This window comes from Penicillium citrinum, assembly GCF_028827155.1.
Source record: "Penicillium citrinum strain IBT 23319 chromosome Unknown utg000002l:1.0-3833315.0:1.0-3834789.0, whole genome shotgun sequence".
Classification (NCBI taxonomy): Eukaryota; Fungi; Ascomycota; class Eurotiomycetes; order Eurotiales; family Aspergillaceae; genus Penicillium; species Penicillium citrinum.
Window position 1 is genome coordinate 2,336,057 of NW_026622687.1, and position 14,135 is coordinate 2,350,191.

Below are 14,135 nucleotides of genomic sequence, written 5' to 3' on the forward strand. Positions count from 1 at the left end.
AGTCTTAGCACATCACTAAAGTATGGCGGACTCTCGAATGGAAGAGCTCCTCAAGAGACCTCTTTATGGTGCGCACTCTTATCAACTCACTTTCGTACTTTCGTGCTTTCGTGCTAATCCGTGTAGTATATGATCTGCCAGAGGAGCTTCTTTCGACTTTAACCGCGAAAACCGGAAACCAAGAGATCACCGAACAGACCTCTGAACCTGCCTCAAAGGACCCTGAATTTGCGGCGCAAGAACCAGAGATCGCATCTACGACATTATGTTCGCTCTGTAATGTTTCGTATCGCAACGTAGAGGAACAACGAAGCCATGTTAGATCTGATCACCACCGTTACAATGTCAAGGCCCAACTGCGGGGCAACGCACCTCTCGATGAAGCTCAATTCGTGAAAGCCGTGGGAGAATTGGATGAGTCCATCTCTGGATCGGAGTCTTCAGAGTCGGAAGATGACGAGGCAGAGGGTGGCACGGACACGACCCTTACATCCTTGTTGAAACGACAGGCTAAGCTCGCTGAGCCAAATGGAGAAGAACCAACGACTGTTCAGATAGGAAATGCGAAACAGCCGATATTCTGGCTCTCCAGCACTGGTCTCCCATCAAATACCTCATTGGGTATATACCGTGCAATATTCTCCAATATCGAACAAGACGAGCCTGGACATCTGGTGGACACGCTTCGAAAAAAGCAACTAGCTCCTATCAAGGCGCGCACGAACAACGCACAGGCCCAGCAAAGCCCCTCAGAATCAGGTCCACACATATTCATGTGTATGATTGGTGGCGGACATTTTGCGGCAATGCTGGTCTCTCTTGCACCGGAGATTCACCGCAAGCAAGGCGGAGTGGAAGATAGACAGGCCAAAGTCATCGCCCACAAGACTTTCCACCGATATACTACTCGACGCAAACAAGGTGGCTCTCAATCTGCCAGTGATGCTTCACGAGGAGCCGCTCACTCAGCTGGCTCTAGCCTACGTCGATACAATGAAGCAGCCCTCGAGAAAGATATCCGAGACTTACTTGCGGATTGGAAAGAAATGATTGACAGTGCGGAGCTGCTCTTTGTCCGTGCCACAGGAAAGACAAATAAGAGGATTCTCTTCGAGAAGTACGATAATCACGTTCTCAAGCAGAATGATCCTCGACTACGAGGGTTTCCATTTAACACCCGTCGGGCTACACAAGGAGAGCTGATGAGGTGCTTTAAGGAGCTGACTCGCGTGAAGGTCAGTGAAGTTGATGAGGCCGCACTGGCTGCCGCTGCCGCCGCGGAGGCAAAGAAGAAGGAAGCATCGAAGCCCTCGACGCCACGCCCGCAACCACAAAAGCCAAAGCTGTCCAAGGAGGAAGAGGAAGGTTTATTGCATACATCGCAAATACAAGCCTTGATTAAACGCTCCAAGGTCCCTGCTTTGATGTCCTATATTACGAACAACTCTATTACTCCTTCATTCACATTCACACCAGCCGATTCACCGCAGAACTTCCGTTGCCCAACCCCTCTTCACCTCGCTGCCAATTTAAATGCGCCGGCGGTTGTAACAGCGCTCTTGACGAGGGCTGGTGCCGATCCAACCTCAACCAATAACGAAGGACGTTCGCCATTTGAGCTGGCCGGAGACCGCCCAACCCGCGATGCATTTCGCATTTCTCGTCACGAGCTCGGGGAATCGAGATGGGACTGGGCCGTTGCCAAAGTACCATCAGCAGTATCCAAAACAGACGCAGATAGTCGAGCGGATCGAGAACGAAAGGCTGCTGAAGAAGAGGAAACCAACCGTCGAAAGACAGATTTGGAACGATTGAAGAAAGAGGACGCGGAGAGGGAATCACACCAAAGGACAAGCAAAGGTGGTCGAACACTGGGGGCGGTCGAAAAGACAGCTGCAGAGAAGCGAGATGAGGAGACTCGAGGAATGACTCCAGAGATGAGAATGCGATTGGAGCGAGAGCGACGAGCCAGAGCAGCTGAAGAGCGCTTTCGAAGGATGCAAGGCCAATGAGGTGGCTTTTACATGTCCAACTGAACTTTTTTCAGCTTTTGCTGTATAAAAGAGGAATATAGAAATGTACAGCAGTGACGATGAATGAAATGTGTACCGACTCTAATAACTTCATTTTTATGAGTAGTCATGCCCGGGCATTCGGATGACCATCTTTTCTCTGGAGAATGCGTATGCCTGAATTGTCAGAGTCCAATGTTTGATATTCACCGTCGGCCGCGAGTTCAAGCTGAACTAAGAAGTCACCTTCTTTTTTCCCACCTCATCTTCGAAACCTCCCACCATCCCACCAATTCCGCCATTCTTTTGTAAACCTAAACTGAAAGCTTTTAAAGTGCAATTGAAATACGACCATGGACCAGAATTGTTTCTCCAAGCCATCACTCAGCTACTTGATGGACCGAGGATCTCGAGTGGGCACTCTAGTCAGATGGGACCCTGTAACTAGACAGGGCAGTGATCCCTTGGATATCTACAGCAACGAGGAGATCTTCATCGGAAGATATAAGCGGTATTGGTAAGTACAGGTGATCTCAATTCTATTATACGGCTGACACGTTTGTTCGACTGTTCAGCCAGTACGAGGTTTCTGACCCCTTCGTGTCGAATTGCCACCTTCGGATATATACCATCTTATTCGAAGAAGATCCAGCTAGCGAGGTCGCACCGATGGTGTATGCAGAGGATCTGTCTCGCAATGGAACCTTGTTGAACAGATATCCCATGGGCCGTGGTAATGGGAGTTTCCTTCTCACGCATGGTGACCTACTACATGTCTCCCCTGCGACATCAATTCGGTTCAACTCAGCTACCTATATTAGAGATGATCGTTTCAGTGATATCCAGATCCAGGAAATTGAGGTATATTGACTTTCAGCCGAATATTCTCACTTGCTAGCATTGGATTCTGACAATTGTAGCAGCTGTTCCAAGACCAGTACCTTATCACTCATCGAATCTTGGGCTTCGGTGCTTATGGAAAGGTCCACATGGCAATTCAAGAGACCACCGGAAAGCAACTTGCTTGCAAGATTACCAACTTGAAAGTCATGTCTCGCAAGGCCGATGACGACGGCACAGCGAGCTCTAAGTTTTTCAGAGCTCTCCAGCCCGCGAAGCTCGTGGAATTTCGAAGGATTGACATGGAGGAAGAAAAGGCAAAAGCTAGACTTGAACGTAACCAAAGTGAGGCAAAAATCCTGGCTAAGCTATCTCATGTAAGACGAGACACCTCTTACCATTACCGTCTGCGAGATGCTGACCAGAGAGATAGCCAAATATCGTCAATATTCAGAAGGTCTTTCAGTCAGAGAACACAATGTGAGTCCTTCTGATAGCCGCAAGAAAGCTACCATACCCTAACACTTTTAGCTATATTATGTCCGAGCTTCTTACTGGGGGTGACCTTTTCTCTTTTATCAAATACAAGGGAGGCCGACTTGAAGAACTTACCGCAGCTGCAATCACTCTGCAGATCCTACTGGCAGTGCAATATTTACACAAGCTCAACATTGTACACAGAGATATAAAGCCTGATAATATTCTGATGGCTTCTCGGGAAGATGGATGCAGAGTTGTCCTGACAGACTTTGGATGTGCAAAGATTGTTGATCCGCAGGCGCAGCGGACTTTAACCCTCGTGGGTACAGCTGAGTATTGTGCTCCGTAAGTGACCCAACCATGTTTTTTGCAGATTACTATATTCACAAACTTCCTTAGAGAGGTTTGCAAATCAAATACTCGCGGATACACCAAAGCGGTAGATCTCTGGTCAGTGGGTTGCGTGACCACGGTCCTCATAGCCGGATACAGCCCCTTTGATGAAGGAAGGCAATTTCACCAACACGATCTCGATATGCTGGAAGATGAGCTGATCTCAACGGGAACAAATGAGGCCGCCATTGATTTTATCTACCGCTTGCTAGTGCTAGACGAGTTTAAGCGCATGAACGTTAAACAGGCACTGCATCATACATGGCTTACAGGACCAGAGCATAAGCTGAAACTTGACAAGATTTACCAACATGCTATCCGAGATTGGAAGGAATCTTCAAAGGATGAGTCCATCATTGTGGACTTGAAAGACATGAAGAATCCATCAGCTTTGGGACGATCAAACGAGGACATTTCCATGGAAATCGAGCCCACACAAGCCCGCTTACTTTCTCAAGTTGATCACATTTCCGAGTCTTCATATGACATGACGTATGTTGAGAATCAGTCGCCTGATCTATCGCTCACGCTGAGCTGTACGTCTCCTTGTGAGAAAAAGGTAATCAAGGGAAGCCAGTTCACTGAATTCCGGGATCAACGATTGATGATACTGGATCCGGACGACGTTGTCCAGAAATCGAAGGAAATGGCCGACGAGTCACCCAACAAGCGACTGAAGAGATGTGCCAATTCCGAGCCCAAATTCGCAGGACAAGACCAGCTTCTCGAAGCACAATTCTTGGAGGCCGCATTGAAGATGGCAGAGATCCAAGTCCGCGAAGATATCAACTTGCTCTCCACAGAGAAAGATGACGAGGTCTATGAAGAGTTCCATAATCCTTTCACTGGCAAGAAAAGACGGTACATCTACGGGAGAGATGTGGACAGCATCTCAGGGACGCTTTAAGCATCGATGAAGAGAGATAAATTGCCACGATATGCGATTTACAAGAATCGAATGTACTTTTATGACTATGTTTCCATCAGACAACAGCGGAGCTATAGCAGGAGGTTGCTGCTTACATGTATTGCACTGAAGCCAGTGGAATTAATCATAGCATAATTTTTGATGTATCCAAGTAGCCGTCTAACTATCAATACTCCATCTGCGTCACTGAACTATTTCCTTTATAACAACTTTAACCTTCCTGGTGGTTAACTTGAAAGTATTGTTTTGTACTATGTATGTGTGGTCTGCCCAATGGCGGGGCACGCGATAAGATAGAGTGTGCACAGGCCAACATCCGAGAAATTTCCTTTCTGCACCACCTTGGGAGAAAACCACAAAACCCCTCCATTCAGCTTACTAGTATCTTTGTGCCTAGTTGTGACTGATAATCAAGCTGCGCACAATATGGCGACTTCTACGTCAGCGTCGTCCAAGCCCGTCCACACAATCGTGCTGGATGCTGGTCCTATCATCAAAAATTCCCCGCCGTTGTCGACTTTACTCGCTCAATGCGACGAGCTTGTTACTACACACGCTGTAGTGAGCGAGATTCGTGATCCCGATGCCCGTGCCCGTGTCGAAACTCTTTACCTTCCTTTTCTTAAACAGCGAAGCCCCAATCCGAACAGTTTCAACATTGTCAGCGAATTTGCTCGGAAGACTGGCGACCGCTCTGTGCTGAGTCGGAACGATATCGAAGTGCTAGCGCTTGCCTATGAGATTGAATGTGAACGCAACGGAGGTGACTGGCGTTTGCGCAGTGTTCCTGGTCAGAAGCGTGTGAATGGAAAGCCGCCCGTAAAGGAGGAGGAACAGAAGCCGGAAGAACCTAAGGACGATACCGGATCTAAGGATGTTGAGGCGATCGCCGAGGGCGTCCAGGAGGCTTCCATCTCAGAGAATGCAGAGGGCGCCAAACATGAAGAAAATGATACAATCGCCGATGCCGGTGCGAAGTCTGAAGAGGGCCAAGAGGAGGAGGATGTGGACGCAGATGAGGACGATGATGCCGACTCGGACGGCGGAGAATGGATTACGCCTTCCAATTACAAGAAGCGGCTGGCCCGCGATGAAGCCGGTGGTGCTGCGTCTGCTAGCACTGAGGTTAAGTCCATGCAGGTTGCGACCATGACTACTGATTTTGCGGTAAGCGTTGACACTCTGATTTGCAAAATAATTTCTAATGCAGATGACAGTGCCAAAATGTTCTTCTTCAAATGAATCTTAATCTTCTGTCGACTTCCACTCTTCAAAGAATCCAGCATTTGAGAACCTTCATTAAGCGTTGCCATGGCTGCTTTCTCACCACCAAAGACATGAACAAGCAATTCTGCCCTCGCTGTGGTAAAGATACCTTGACTCGCGTCTCCTGCACAACGACCGCAAATGGCCAGTTCACCATGCATTTGAAGAAGAACATGCAGTGGAACACCCGCGGTAATGTATATAGTATTCCCAAGCCAGTGGCTGGTACTGCCAACGGCAAATGGAAGGGCGGTGGTGGAAAAGGCGGATGGGGTCGTGACCTTGTCCTAGCTGAGGATCAGAAGGAGTTTGTTCGTGCCAACGCCGAGGAAGAGCGTCGACAGCGCCGCCAGCGTGATCTTATGGACGAGGACTATCTCCCTGGTATCCTGACCGGCGAACGAAACAAGACAGGCGGACGTACTAAGGTCGGTGCTGGACGAAACGTTAACTCGCGAAAGCGTTGAATGCCGTGAACGAGATTTGCATTACGTATTACATGAATTGGAGTTTGGGATATGCGCAACAAAAAGTCATTGGAATATCTTCTGTCACGATGCAATCTACGGTAGACATTGCACATAGACGGTTGTTATGTAGTAGATAGAGAACCAGGAATTAAAAAAAAGTTCTGAATATAACTTGATTGGTAGCCAAGATGAGACTCAATCCGTAGATCTTGATATCCCAGGACCCTGTAAATTATCCAAAGCAATGCGATCCAGTCATCCGCAGACTGGAGAATAATAACACCGTGCGCCGAATGAATAGATACCCCTCAATTCATTCCCTCAAGCAGAAACGACTTTTGACCTTAGTTCTCTGAAGCAGTAGTTAGCAGCTGGCGAAGCATATATAGGAAGAGGACTGTATCGTACCGGGCTGCTGAGTGAGAAGGAGACCGTAGCGCTTCTTCAGAGTAACACGGTGACTGGAGGGTATTCATGTCAGTTCCTTGGTCTGCTTTCGAGGCTGTATCGTGGCCTATCCAGAGTAGATGCGACATACCGCGAGTACTTGTCATCGGGGGAGAAACGGGCGGGGTGAGCGGACTTGGAGACCTTGCCGTCAACAACCTTCTTCAAGGTGTAGACGCGCTTGCCGTCGGGGCCGAGGGTGTACTTGAGGCATAGTTAGTGAAAAGCCCAGGATTTCGTGCAAATGTAACAATTGATCGATTTCGGAGGTTAGGTTTGGTCACGATGGGTGTAAACATACCATAAGATGCATTCTGAGATAGAATAAAAGGTTAGTAAGCTATATATAGCGACATCAAACGTAGTATATCGAGAAAAAAGGTACTCACTTGGCGGATTTGGGTGTTTTGCTGGTCGAGGAGTGCGGCGTGGACGGTGCGGAGGAACTTTGGAATTTTTTTGACGCCGAAAGCTCGGACCAATTGCTTAGTCACTCACCGCGCTTAAAACCGCCCAAGAATGATTTTTCTTCCTAAGCTCTTCTTTCCTTTTTGCATTCAAGCATGCAGTTGCAGTTGCATTGTGGCTAATATTGCCTTTGTCTGAAAATCAGATCACTTGATGATGGCGATCTCTTGAACGTACTGACCTGCATTGAAGATATCGATCCTTAGCGCACAGTGATATTCACCAGGTGAGTCTCAATTACAGCTCGTCGAGCTCTCTCATTCTCTACCCATGCCCACCCCCAACCCCCCTATCTTCAGTGATGACCCAATATACCCAAGCCAAGGCGGACGGCACCTTGATTTCTAGCTATCCGTCAATGAGTATGCTTAATTTGACTACTACGGTATCTGAGAAGATAATCTTAAAACACAATTTGTCACACGCTTTGTGGGAGGTGGTCGCTAACTCCATTCTTCTATTCAAGGCCTTCTTCAATCCATACAGTAACAGCTATTTGAAATATGGCCGAAGCCATCAGCAAGGCCCAATCGAGTCCCGAGGCCGACCCTGCACGAGCAAATGTTCGTCTGGCCCGGGCAACTCGTCCTCCTAGACCCAATTACAGACATATTCATCGCTTTCCACTTCCTGTCAATGCCCATCCCGTTCCACCTGTAATTCCTCATAACCCTCTCTCTATCATAAGTGCTGCCCTCTCGTACCTTTCCTTTCTTATCTCCCGTCCTAGTCAAGAAGTCCACTCTGCATACTTCGACCCGGCTACATCCTCCATCCATGTGACGGACGAAAAGGCGATCCGGGCACTGTGGGAGATGGGATTTTTCGGCAAAGGTAGCTTGAGCCGAAGTGAGCCTAGCTGGCTCGAGCGTGAGAAAAAGCGGAGAGGCTTGCTCGGTGGAAACACTAGCGAAGAGGTCACCAGGAAGCGCAGGTCGGAACGGCGTGAATTGAAGCTCGAACGAGCTAGATCAGAGAGGCTGCTTATCGAAGAAAGACTCAAGCGTGAGGCGGCTGCCAGGGAGTTGGGGTCGTCATATCAACCGGATGACTCTGCAGATTCCACCGCAACTACGATTGAGAAGTTTTCAGTCAAAAAGGCAATGGAAGCAAAGCACCGTGCGCGCGCCTCTCAAAATGGAGGACCAGTGCCGCCTGCAGATCACTCAACATCGACACAGAACAAGTCTGTACGCTTTTCTTCGGTCGTGGAACAGAAGGAGATGACTTCTACATCTACCGCTCCGCTCCAAGACTCGAGCTTTACAGATGGAAACGAAGTTGACGTCGAAGACATCCTGGAAAACCAAGAACATCTTCAACTTTCCAATGAGGAAGCCTTTTTCCTAGTCTACGGGCTGGGTGTCCTTCGTGTTTTCGATCGTGAACAGAACGCCGTCATCCCAACCTCGACTCTACTCCCTCTCCTCCGCCGTCATTCCTACTTTCCTTCCCACTCCGACACTTTCAAGCTCAGTCCTGATGACCCATTCATGCTATCTTATGTTGTTTACCACCATTTTCGATCTCTCGGGTGGGTAGTTCGGTCCGGTGTGAAATTCGGAACTGATTATCTCCTTTACAACCGCGGACCTGTTTTCTCGCACGCTGAATTTGCTGTCATCATTGTCCCCTCCTACAACGATCCATACTGGTCGGACACGGAAGAACGGAGAGCGTATGCGACAAGCAAGCAATCCCGTAGTTGGTGGTGGCTACATTGTGTGAACCGAGTCCAGGCTCAGGTTAAGAAGAGCTTGGTGATTTGCTACGTCGAAGTGCCCCCGCCCACAGGTCCTTCAGACGACATAGGGGCACTATTAACACAATACCAGATCCGGGAGTTCCTGCTGCGAAGATGGATCCCGAATCGCACGCGTGACTAAAGAAAAGAAAGATTGTTCACCTGCGTAGGCGGAAAATCTCGGTGGACTAATCACCATATTACGGTCTTGTACGAATCGGATACTTAGGGCTTCAGATACCCATACATGTATTTATTATCTTGCATTATTAGCAAACGATATACCCATGACTTAGTCATTTTTGATTGTGTAAATACTCATTTGACACCATCCTCGAATTCTACCTGTCAATTGGGTCAACTATTCCCCAATATTAGTGTACTTTATCTTTTCATTCGACTTCATGAAAGAATCAGTCATGAACCACGCTAGTCCGTAAGAGGCAAGATTACAACTGTCACGTGACTAACGCGAGCGCGTCTCGCGTTGAATGACTTCAGGTTTTCCAACGACCACACTTTGTGCGCTGCTGGTCGAAGCTGCGCGTAGTGCGAGACGATAAATTGTTCTCCAATATATTTAATGAAACCGGCATTGTCCTTGATAGTATTCGGTCTGTAGAAAATGGAAACGCAGGACAGTATCGATATAGCCAAGCTACAACGCGTCGCGTTAGGACTCGTATGTAATGTCCTGCAGCGTTCCAGATCCCCATTGGACTAACCTCGGCCTTCTAGGAGCACGAACCATCTCAATCATTTTCGAATGGTCTGACGACAACGGATAGCACTTCACGCAACGAATCTTCTCCTACTTTCGTTCACCCTTCGAATGGTGATCCACGGTCTACTGGCCCAGCATTATCTGCACCACTTTCATCGAGCACATCGGATTCTTCGAAACGTCATCTCCTTCCCTCAGCCACCAAACATTATGCGAAAGCCTCAATGAACATCCACAACAGCGCACCCAAAGCAAACGGCACCCAGCCCGAACAGATGGAGACTGCTGAGGGGGGGGCCCGGCGATACACAGGTTGTCTCGCAATCCGTGTATGATAGCATTATTCGACAAAATGGGGAATCAATGTATCAGAATGATTCCCACAATGGTGCGGACGGTGCGACACTTATGACGCTGCATGAGGGAGACAGTGGCCATCTTGACATTCTCGCCGAATTCAACAGCAACCGCCACGAAAGAAATCAATCCCCAGCAAATGACGAGGAAAGCCTTTACGGACAAAGTCCGTCCTCCCCAATTGCTGACAACGGTATTCAGCCTGAATTTTTCCCCGAATCGCAACGCTTCCTGACAACCACACCGGCAACTGCAATTAAGAAGACCCAGACGCCTGGCACAGCACAAACGCCCAGCGCCTCACGGAATCCACTGGCGGCTGACATTGGATCGAGTGGCGGTCTCTTGATGGGACTCAGTCAAGCTTTCAAGAATACACAGGCCCCTTCGTCTCCCCTGGTCCATGGCCTACAATCGGAGCTGGCATCGGACCGTCCATCGCCCAATGTTCCCATACAGCAGCGTATCCACAACCCAATTTCTTCGCCGCTCATTAATTTCGCCGGTCAATATGCACGAGAGTCATCCGAGCCTAACCTAAACTATATCTCAATGAAGGAATCGCAGAGTAATCGTGATAAGACGCTCGGGGAACGATTAACTCGATCGGAGGAAAATCTTCATTCAGGGGACCAAATCGATCAGGAATTCAATAAAGAGCCACCGTTTCTCGAGGCTGCAAGGCACCAGAGAAAGATTGACCAAGAAGCCGCAGCACAATTTGCAGCTCTCAATGGACCCGACCAACCGAGAAGTGATGCGAGTGCGTCCCCCCCGAAAACTCCATTCATATTCATGAAGATGAGGCAATTGGTATAGAAGGGGCAGGAAGCGAAGAGGAAACCGAACAGGAAGAAGATATGCCCCCTCAGGTCCCGCAGTCGCAAGAGGACCCTGACTTATCGATGGAGGAAGATAAGGAAAATTATATTGGTTCCCATGAGCCCATAGCTGCGACAAGCAGTGCTCATGACCGGTTATCTCAGGCACTTGGCTTTGAGGGATCTCAGTCCGGTCCTGATCATTTTGGTGATGCTACAAACCCAGACGCGGATGGCTCTCATGATTCTGAAAATCAGCTCACGACAAGGTCATCGCAAGTTATGGTCAAAGACTCTCAACAGGAACCTCAAGGCTCGCTTCCGCAAGAAAATTTGTCGGCTGATCTGCAAGCACTGCCAGAAGATATGGAAATCGATACCCATATTGACGTTGCCCGAACATCACCCGTACGGCAACGTATAGAGTCGCCGCTTCCTGCCTCTAGATCAGCAACTGGACATTCCCAGACTTCCCACGGCAATTCTCAAGAGGAAAATCTTCGATCTTCACACCAGAATGGAACAAATAATATGGAAACTCACCCAACCAACGCAAGCGAGCCTGAATCATCCCGGCTCCATTCTGGTATTCCTCCGGTCCTACAGAAGACTGGATCCTGTCTAGCAGAGAAATCCTCTTCTCTACCATCTCATATAAAAGAAACACCAATCCACTTGCGGCCATCAGTAGGCGATCCTGCTCAAATGTCTAAAATCCCCAATACAAGCCCGGACCACCAAGACTCCCATAGGTGGGAGGGTGAATCTAACGGAAATAATGAAGATGACGATCTTCCTCCGATGTTTGCAGTTGGAAATTCTTTTCGACTCAGCCAACGGCAATCTCAAACCCGTGCCCAATCTTCGCCAATTAAAGGCAAACCATCGATCTTGTCTAGCCCAAGCGGGCGGCAGCGCAGGAGATTAATGGATATCGCTTCAGATACATCGCCTCAGGTTCATGGTAAAGTGATCGATTTCGATATGACTTTTTTTGAAAATGATCCAGACTTCAATGCATTGATTCAAGGATCCCCGACACGCCCGAGGAAGAAGCGCCGTGGAAACCTTGGCCAATCGTATAATACCTCTGAAGCTTCTCTCCCCAGCCCACCACACGCAGAGGCTCGGAAAATAATATCGCCTATTCGAGAGATACCAAGTCCTACTAAGACCCAATCATCGGCAGACTTGCAATTGCCTACCAGTACAGTCCGCAATCAGCCTGGACCATCTCGGCGTGCCGAGCAAAGTGTGTGGGAGATCGAGAGCTCGCCTCAGCAAATAATGCCTCGAAGATCAAGATCTCGACGCATGAAAACATTCTCGCACCGGCGTTCTCAACCTTCGGCAGAGCCACCAGCCCAGGTCCCGACGGCAGACCATGAGAAGCAGTTCGAGAATCGATCCAGGAATAAGCCCGAAGATCCGCCACGAAGCCAATCTGAAAACCAGACTGGAAAAGAAGCCAAGATCACAACTGACAGCCAACCTGCGGCTCGTAGACGATCTAGGTCCTTTGTTGCTTCTCCTCATCACTCCTCTGTTCCACCATCATCCGAATTAACAGAGCTTGGTATCGGCTCAGAGGATCTCCTTCCATCAGAGAACCCCCCCAGCAGCCACGCCAACCTCTTCACGGCCAGCGTCAACCAGTGTTGATGAATGCCAAATCGCGCCTAATCAGATTATCTCTTTATGGCCGGACCGAAAGCGAGCCTACTACCCAGGGACTTGTCTTGGTACACCTCTTGGTTCCTCGGAGGCTAAGTATTCTGTCAAACTTGAGGATTCAGCACCAATAGAAGTGAACAAAATAGCCGTGAAAAGGCTGGAACTTCGAGTTGGAGATGGAGTTAAGGTCGATATGCCGGGGGTTCCAAAGGTCACTCACATAGTCCGTGGGTTTGAAGACAAACTCACCTCCGAAGAGCTGTCTCAAGCCTCGGGTCAGGGCGAGTATCCCCTGACTGATATTTTCGGATATTCCACCCTTGTGCTGGGTCTAAAACAGCGCAAGAGTCTTCCCGGTGGCGGCTTGAACAACAACAGCGAGAAAATTATCAGAGTCCCACTCAGACGTATCTATCTGGACACGATTCTATGGAATCAATTAAAAGATCGACCGTTTACGTACCACCCGACAAAGACTCCACCCCAAAAGGCTCCATCCCAAGAGGCTCGCCCGCAAACTCCTGCCAAGTCTTCCATTCCTCCGTCACCAAGCTCCAGATTCTCTCGCAACACCCATGGTGTTGGCATATTCTCAAACATGGCATTTGCAGTTTCTTACAAAGAAGACGATGTCTCGAAAAAGAGGGTTACCAGCCTCATTCAAGACAATGGCGGGACTATTCTTCGAACTGGGTTTAGTGAGCTGTTTGATTCTTCATCCGTTCTTCCAATATCCTCTCCTGCCAAGGGACAACAAACGGAAAAAAGAATCATTCCTGGGCTCCAACTTACCCAATCGGCGCAAAATATCGGCTTTACTTGTCTGATTGCTGATATGCACTCACGCCGTGAAAAGTATATGCAGGCATTGGCACTAGGCTTCCCGTGTCTTTCTGGGCGTTGGGTCGAGGACTGTATTACTCAAGGCCGTCTGCTCGACTGGGATATTTATCTGCTTCCTGCCGGAGACTCAATGTATCTCAATGGTGCTACCAAATCCAGAATGATGGTCCCAACTCCACCTTCGAAAGCACGACTCGCTCAAACAATATCCGGAAGGCCTAAGTTACTTGCCGGAAACTCCGTGTTGATAGTTACAGGCCGCGGCAAAGTTGAGGAGAAACGCAAGGCTTATATTTTCCTCACCTATGCCCTTGGTGCTTCGCGAGTTGAGCGTGTTCCGGACCTTGAGACCGCGAAAACGTTACTGGGGTCCCAAGCCGACGCAGATCTTCCTTTCACATGGGACTTTGTGTATGTTGAGGATTCAGACCGTGATGCTGCTAAGGCGATGCTGGCCCATCGATTACAAGGGTTTTCTTCGATGCATGGCCGGAAACGCAAGAAGTCTACTGCATTCAATGCGGAAGACTCTGACGCCAATTCCACGACACGAGTCATCGGCAATGAATTTGTCTGTCAAAGCTTGATTCTTGGACGATTATTCGAGGAGTGAATTTGATTTATTATTGTAACTTGATACCAATTGCAACGAGTGTACTGAATTATAG

General features: G+C 48.7%; 6 protein-coding genes across 6 annotated transcripts; 5 read left to right on the plus strand and 1 right to left on the minus strand.

Annotated features, from left to right (window-relative positions):
* Window positions 1-22: 22 nt before the first annotated feature.
* On the plus strand, window positions 23-2,012 carry N7469_002691 (putative C2H2 finger and ankyrin domain protein; the record flags this gene model as incomplete). Its single annotated transcript, XM_056641611.1, has 2 exons — window positions 23-68; window positions 127-2,012. 2 exons carry the CDS (start codon window positions 23-25, stop codon window positions 2,010-2,012), a joined length of 1,932 nt encoding a protein of 643 aa, XP_056504105.1.
* A 353-nt stretch (window positions 2,013-2,365) lies between these two features.
* N7469_002692 (FHA domain-containing serine/threonine-protein kinase) lies at window positions 2,366-4,632 on the plus strand (the record flags this gene model as incomplete). The annotated part of the gene is made up of 6 exons (XM_056641612.1): window positions 2,366-2,529; window positions 2,588-2,873; window positions 2,936-3,229; window positions 3,286-3,332; window positions 3,384-3,677; window positions 3,732-4,632. The coding sequence occupies 6 exons, from the start codon at window positions 2,366-2,368 to the stop codon at window positions 4,630-4,632; spliced, it is 1,986 nt and encodes a 661-aa protein (XP_056504106.1).
* Window positions 4,633-5,079: 447 nt separating this feature from the next.
* N7469_002693 (rRNA-binding endoribonuclease) lies at window positions 5,080-6,386 on the plus strand (the record flags this gene model as incomplete). Its single annotated transcript, XM_056641613.1, has 2 exons — window positions 5,080-5,820; window positions 5,871-6,386. The coding sequence occupies 2 exons, from the start codon at window positions 5,080-5,082 to the stop codon at window positions 6,384-6,386; spliced, it is 1,257 nt and encodes a 418-aa protein (XP_056504107.1).
* A 347-nt stretch (window positions 6,387-6,733) lies between these two features.
* Window positions 6,734-7,149, minus strand: N7469_002694 (H/ACA ribonucleoprotein complex subunit NOP10; the record flags this gene model as incomplete). The annotated part of the gene is made up of 4 exons (XM_056641614.1): window positions 6,734-6,741; window positions 6,798-6,850; window positions 6,928-7,040; window positions 7,138-7,149. The coding sequence occupies 4 exons, from the start codon at window positions 7,147-7,149 to the stop codon at window positions 6,734-6,736; spliced, it is 186 nt and encodes a 61-aa protein (XP_056504108.1).
* Window positions 7,150-7,807: 658 nt separating this feature from the next.
* sen2 (tRNA splicing endonuclease subunit SEN2) lies at window positions 7,808-9,190 on the plus strand (the record flags this gene model as incomplete). Its single annotated transcript, XM_056641615.1, has 1 exon — window positions 7,808-9,190. The coding sequence occupies one exon, from the start codon at window positions 7,808-7,810 to the stop codon at window positions 9,188-9,190; it is 1,383 nt and encodes a 460-aa protein (XP_056504109.1).
* A 483-nt stretch (window positions 9,191-9,673) lies between these two features.
* N7469_002696 (chromatin-binding protein RAD9) lies at window positions 9,674-14,080 on the plus strand (the record flags this gene model as incomplete). The annotated part of the gene is made up of 5 exons (XM_056641616.1): window positions 9,674-9,730; window positions 9,787-10,101; window positions 10,145-10,892; window positions 10,949-12,597; window positions 12,638-14,080. 5 exons carry the CDS (start codon window positions 9,674-9,676, stop codon window positions 14,078-14,080), a joined length of 4,212 nt encoding a protein of 1,403 aa, XP_056504110.1.
* Window positions 14,081-14,135: the final 55 nt, after the last annotated feature.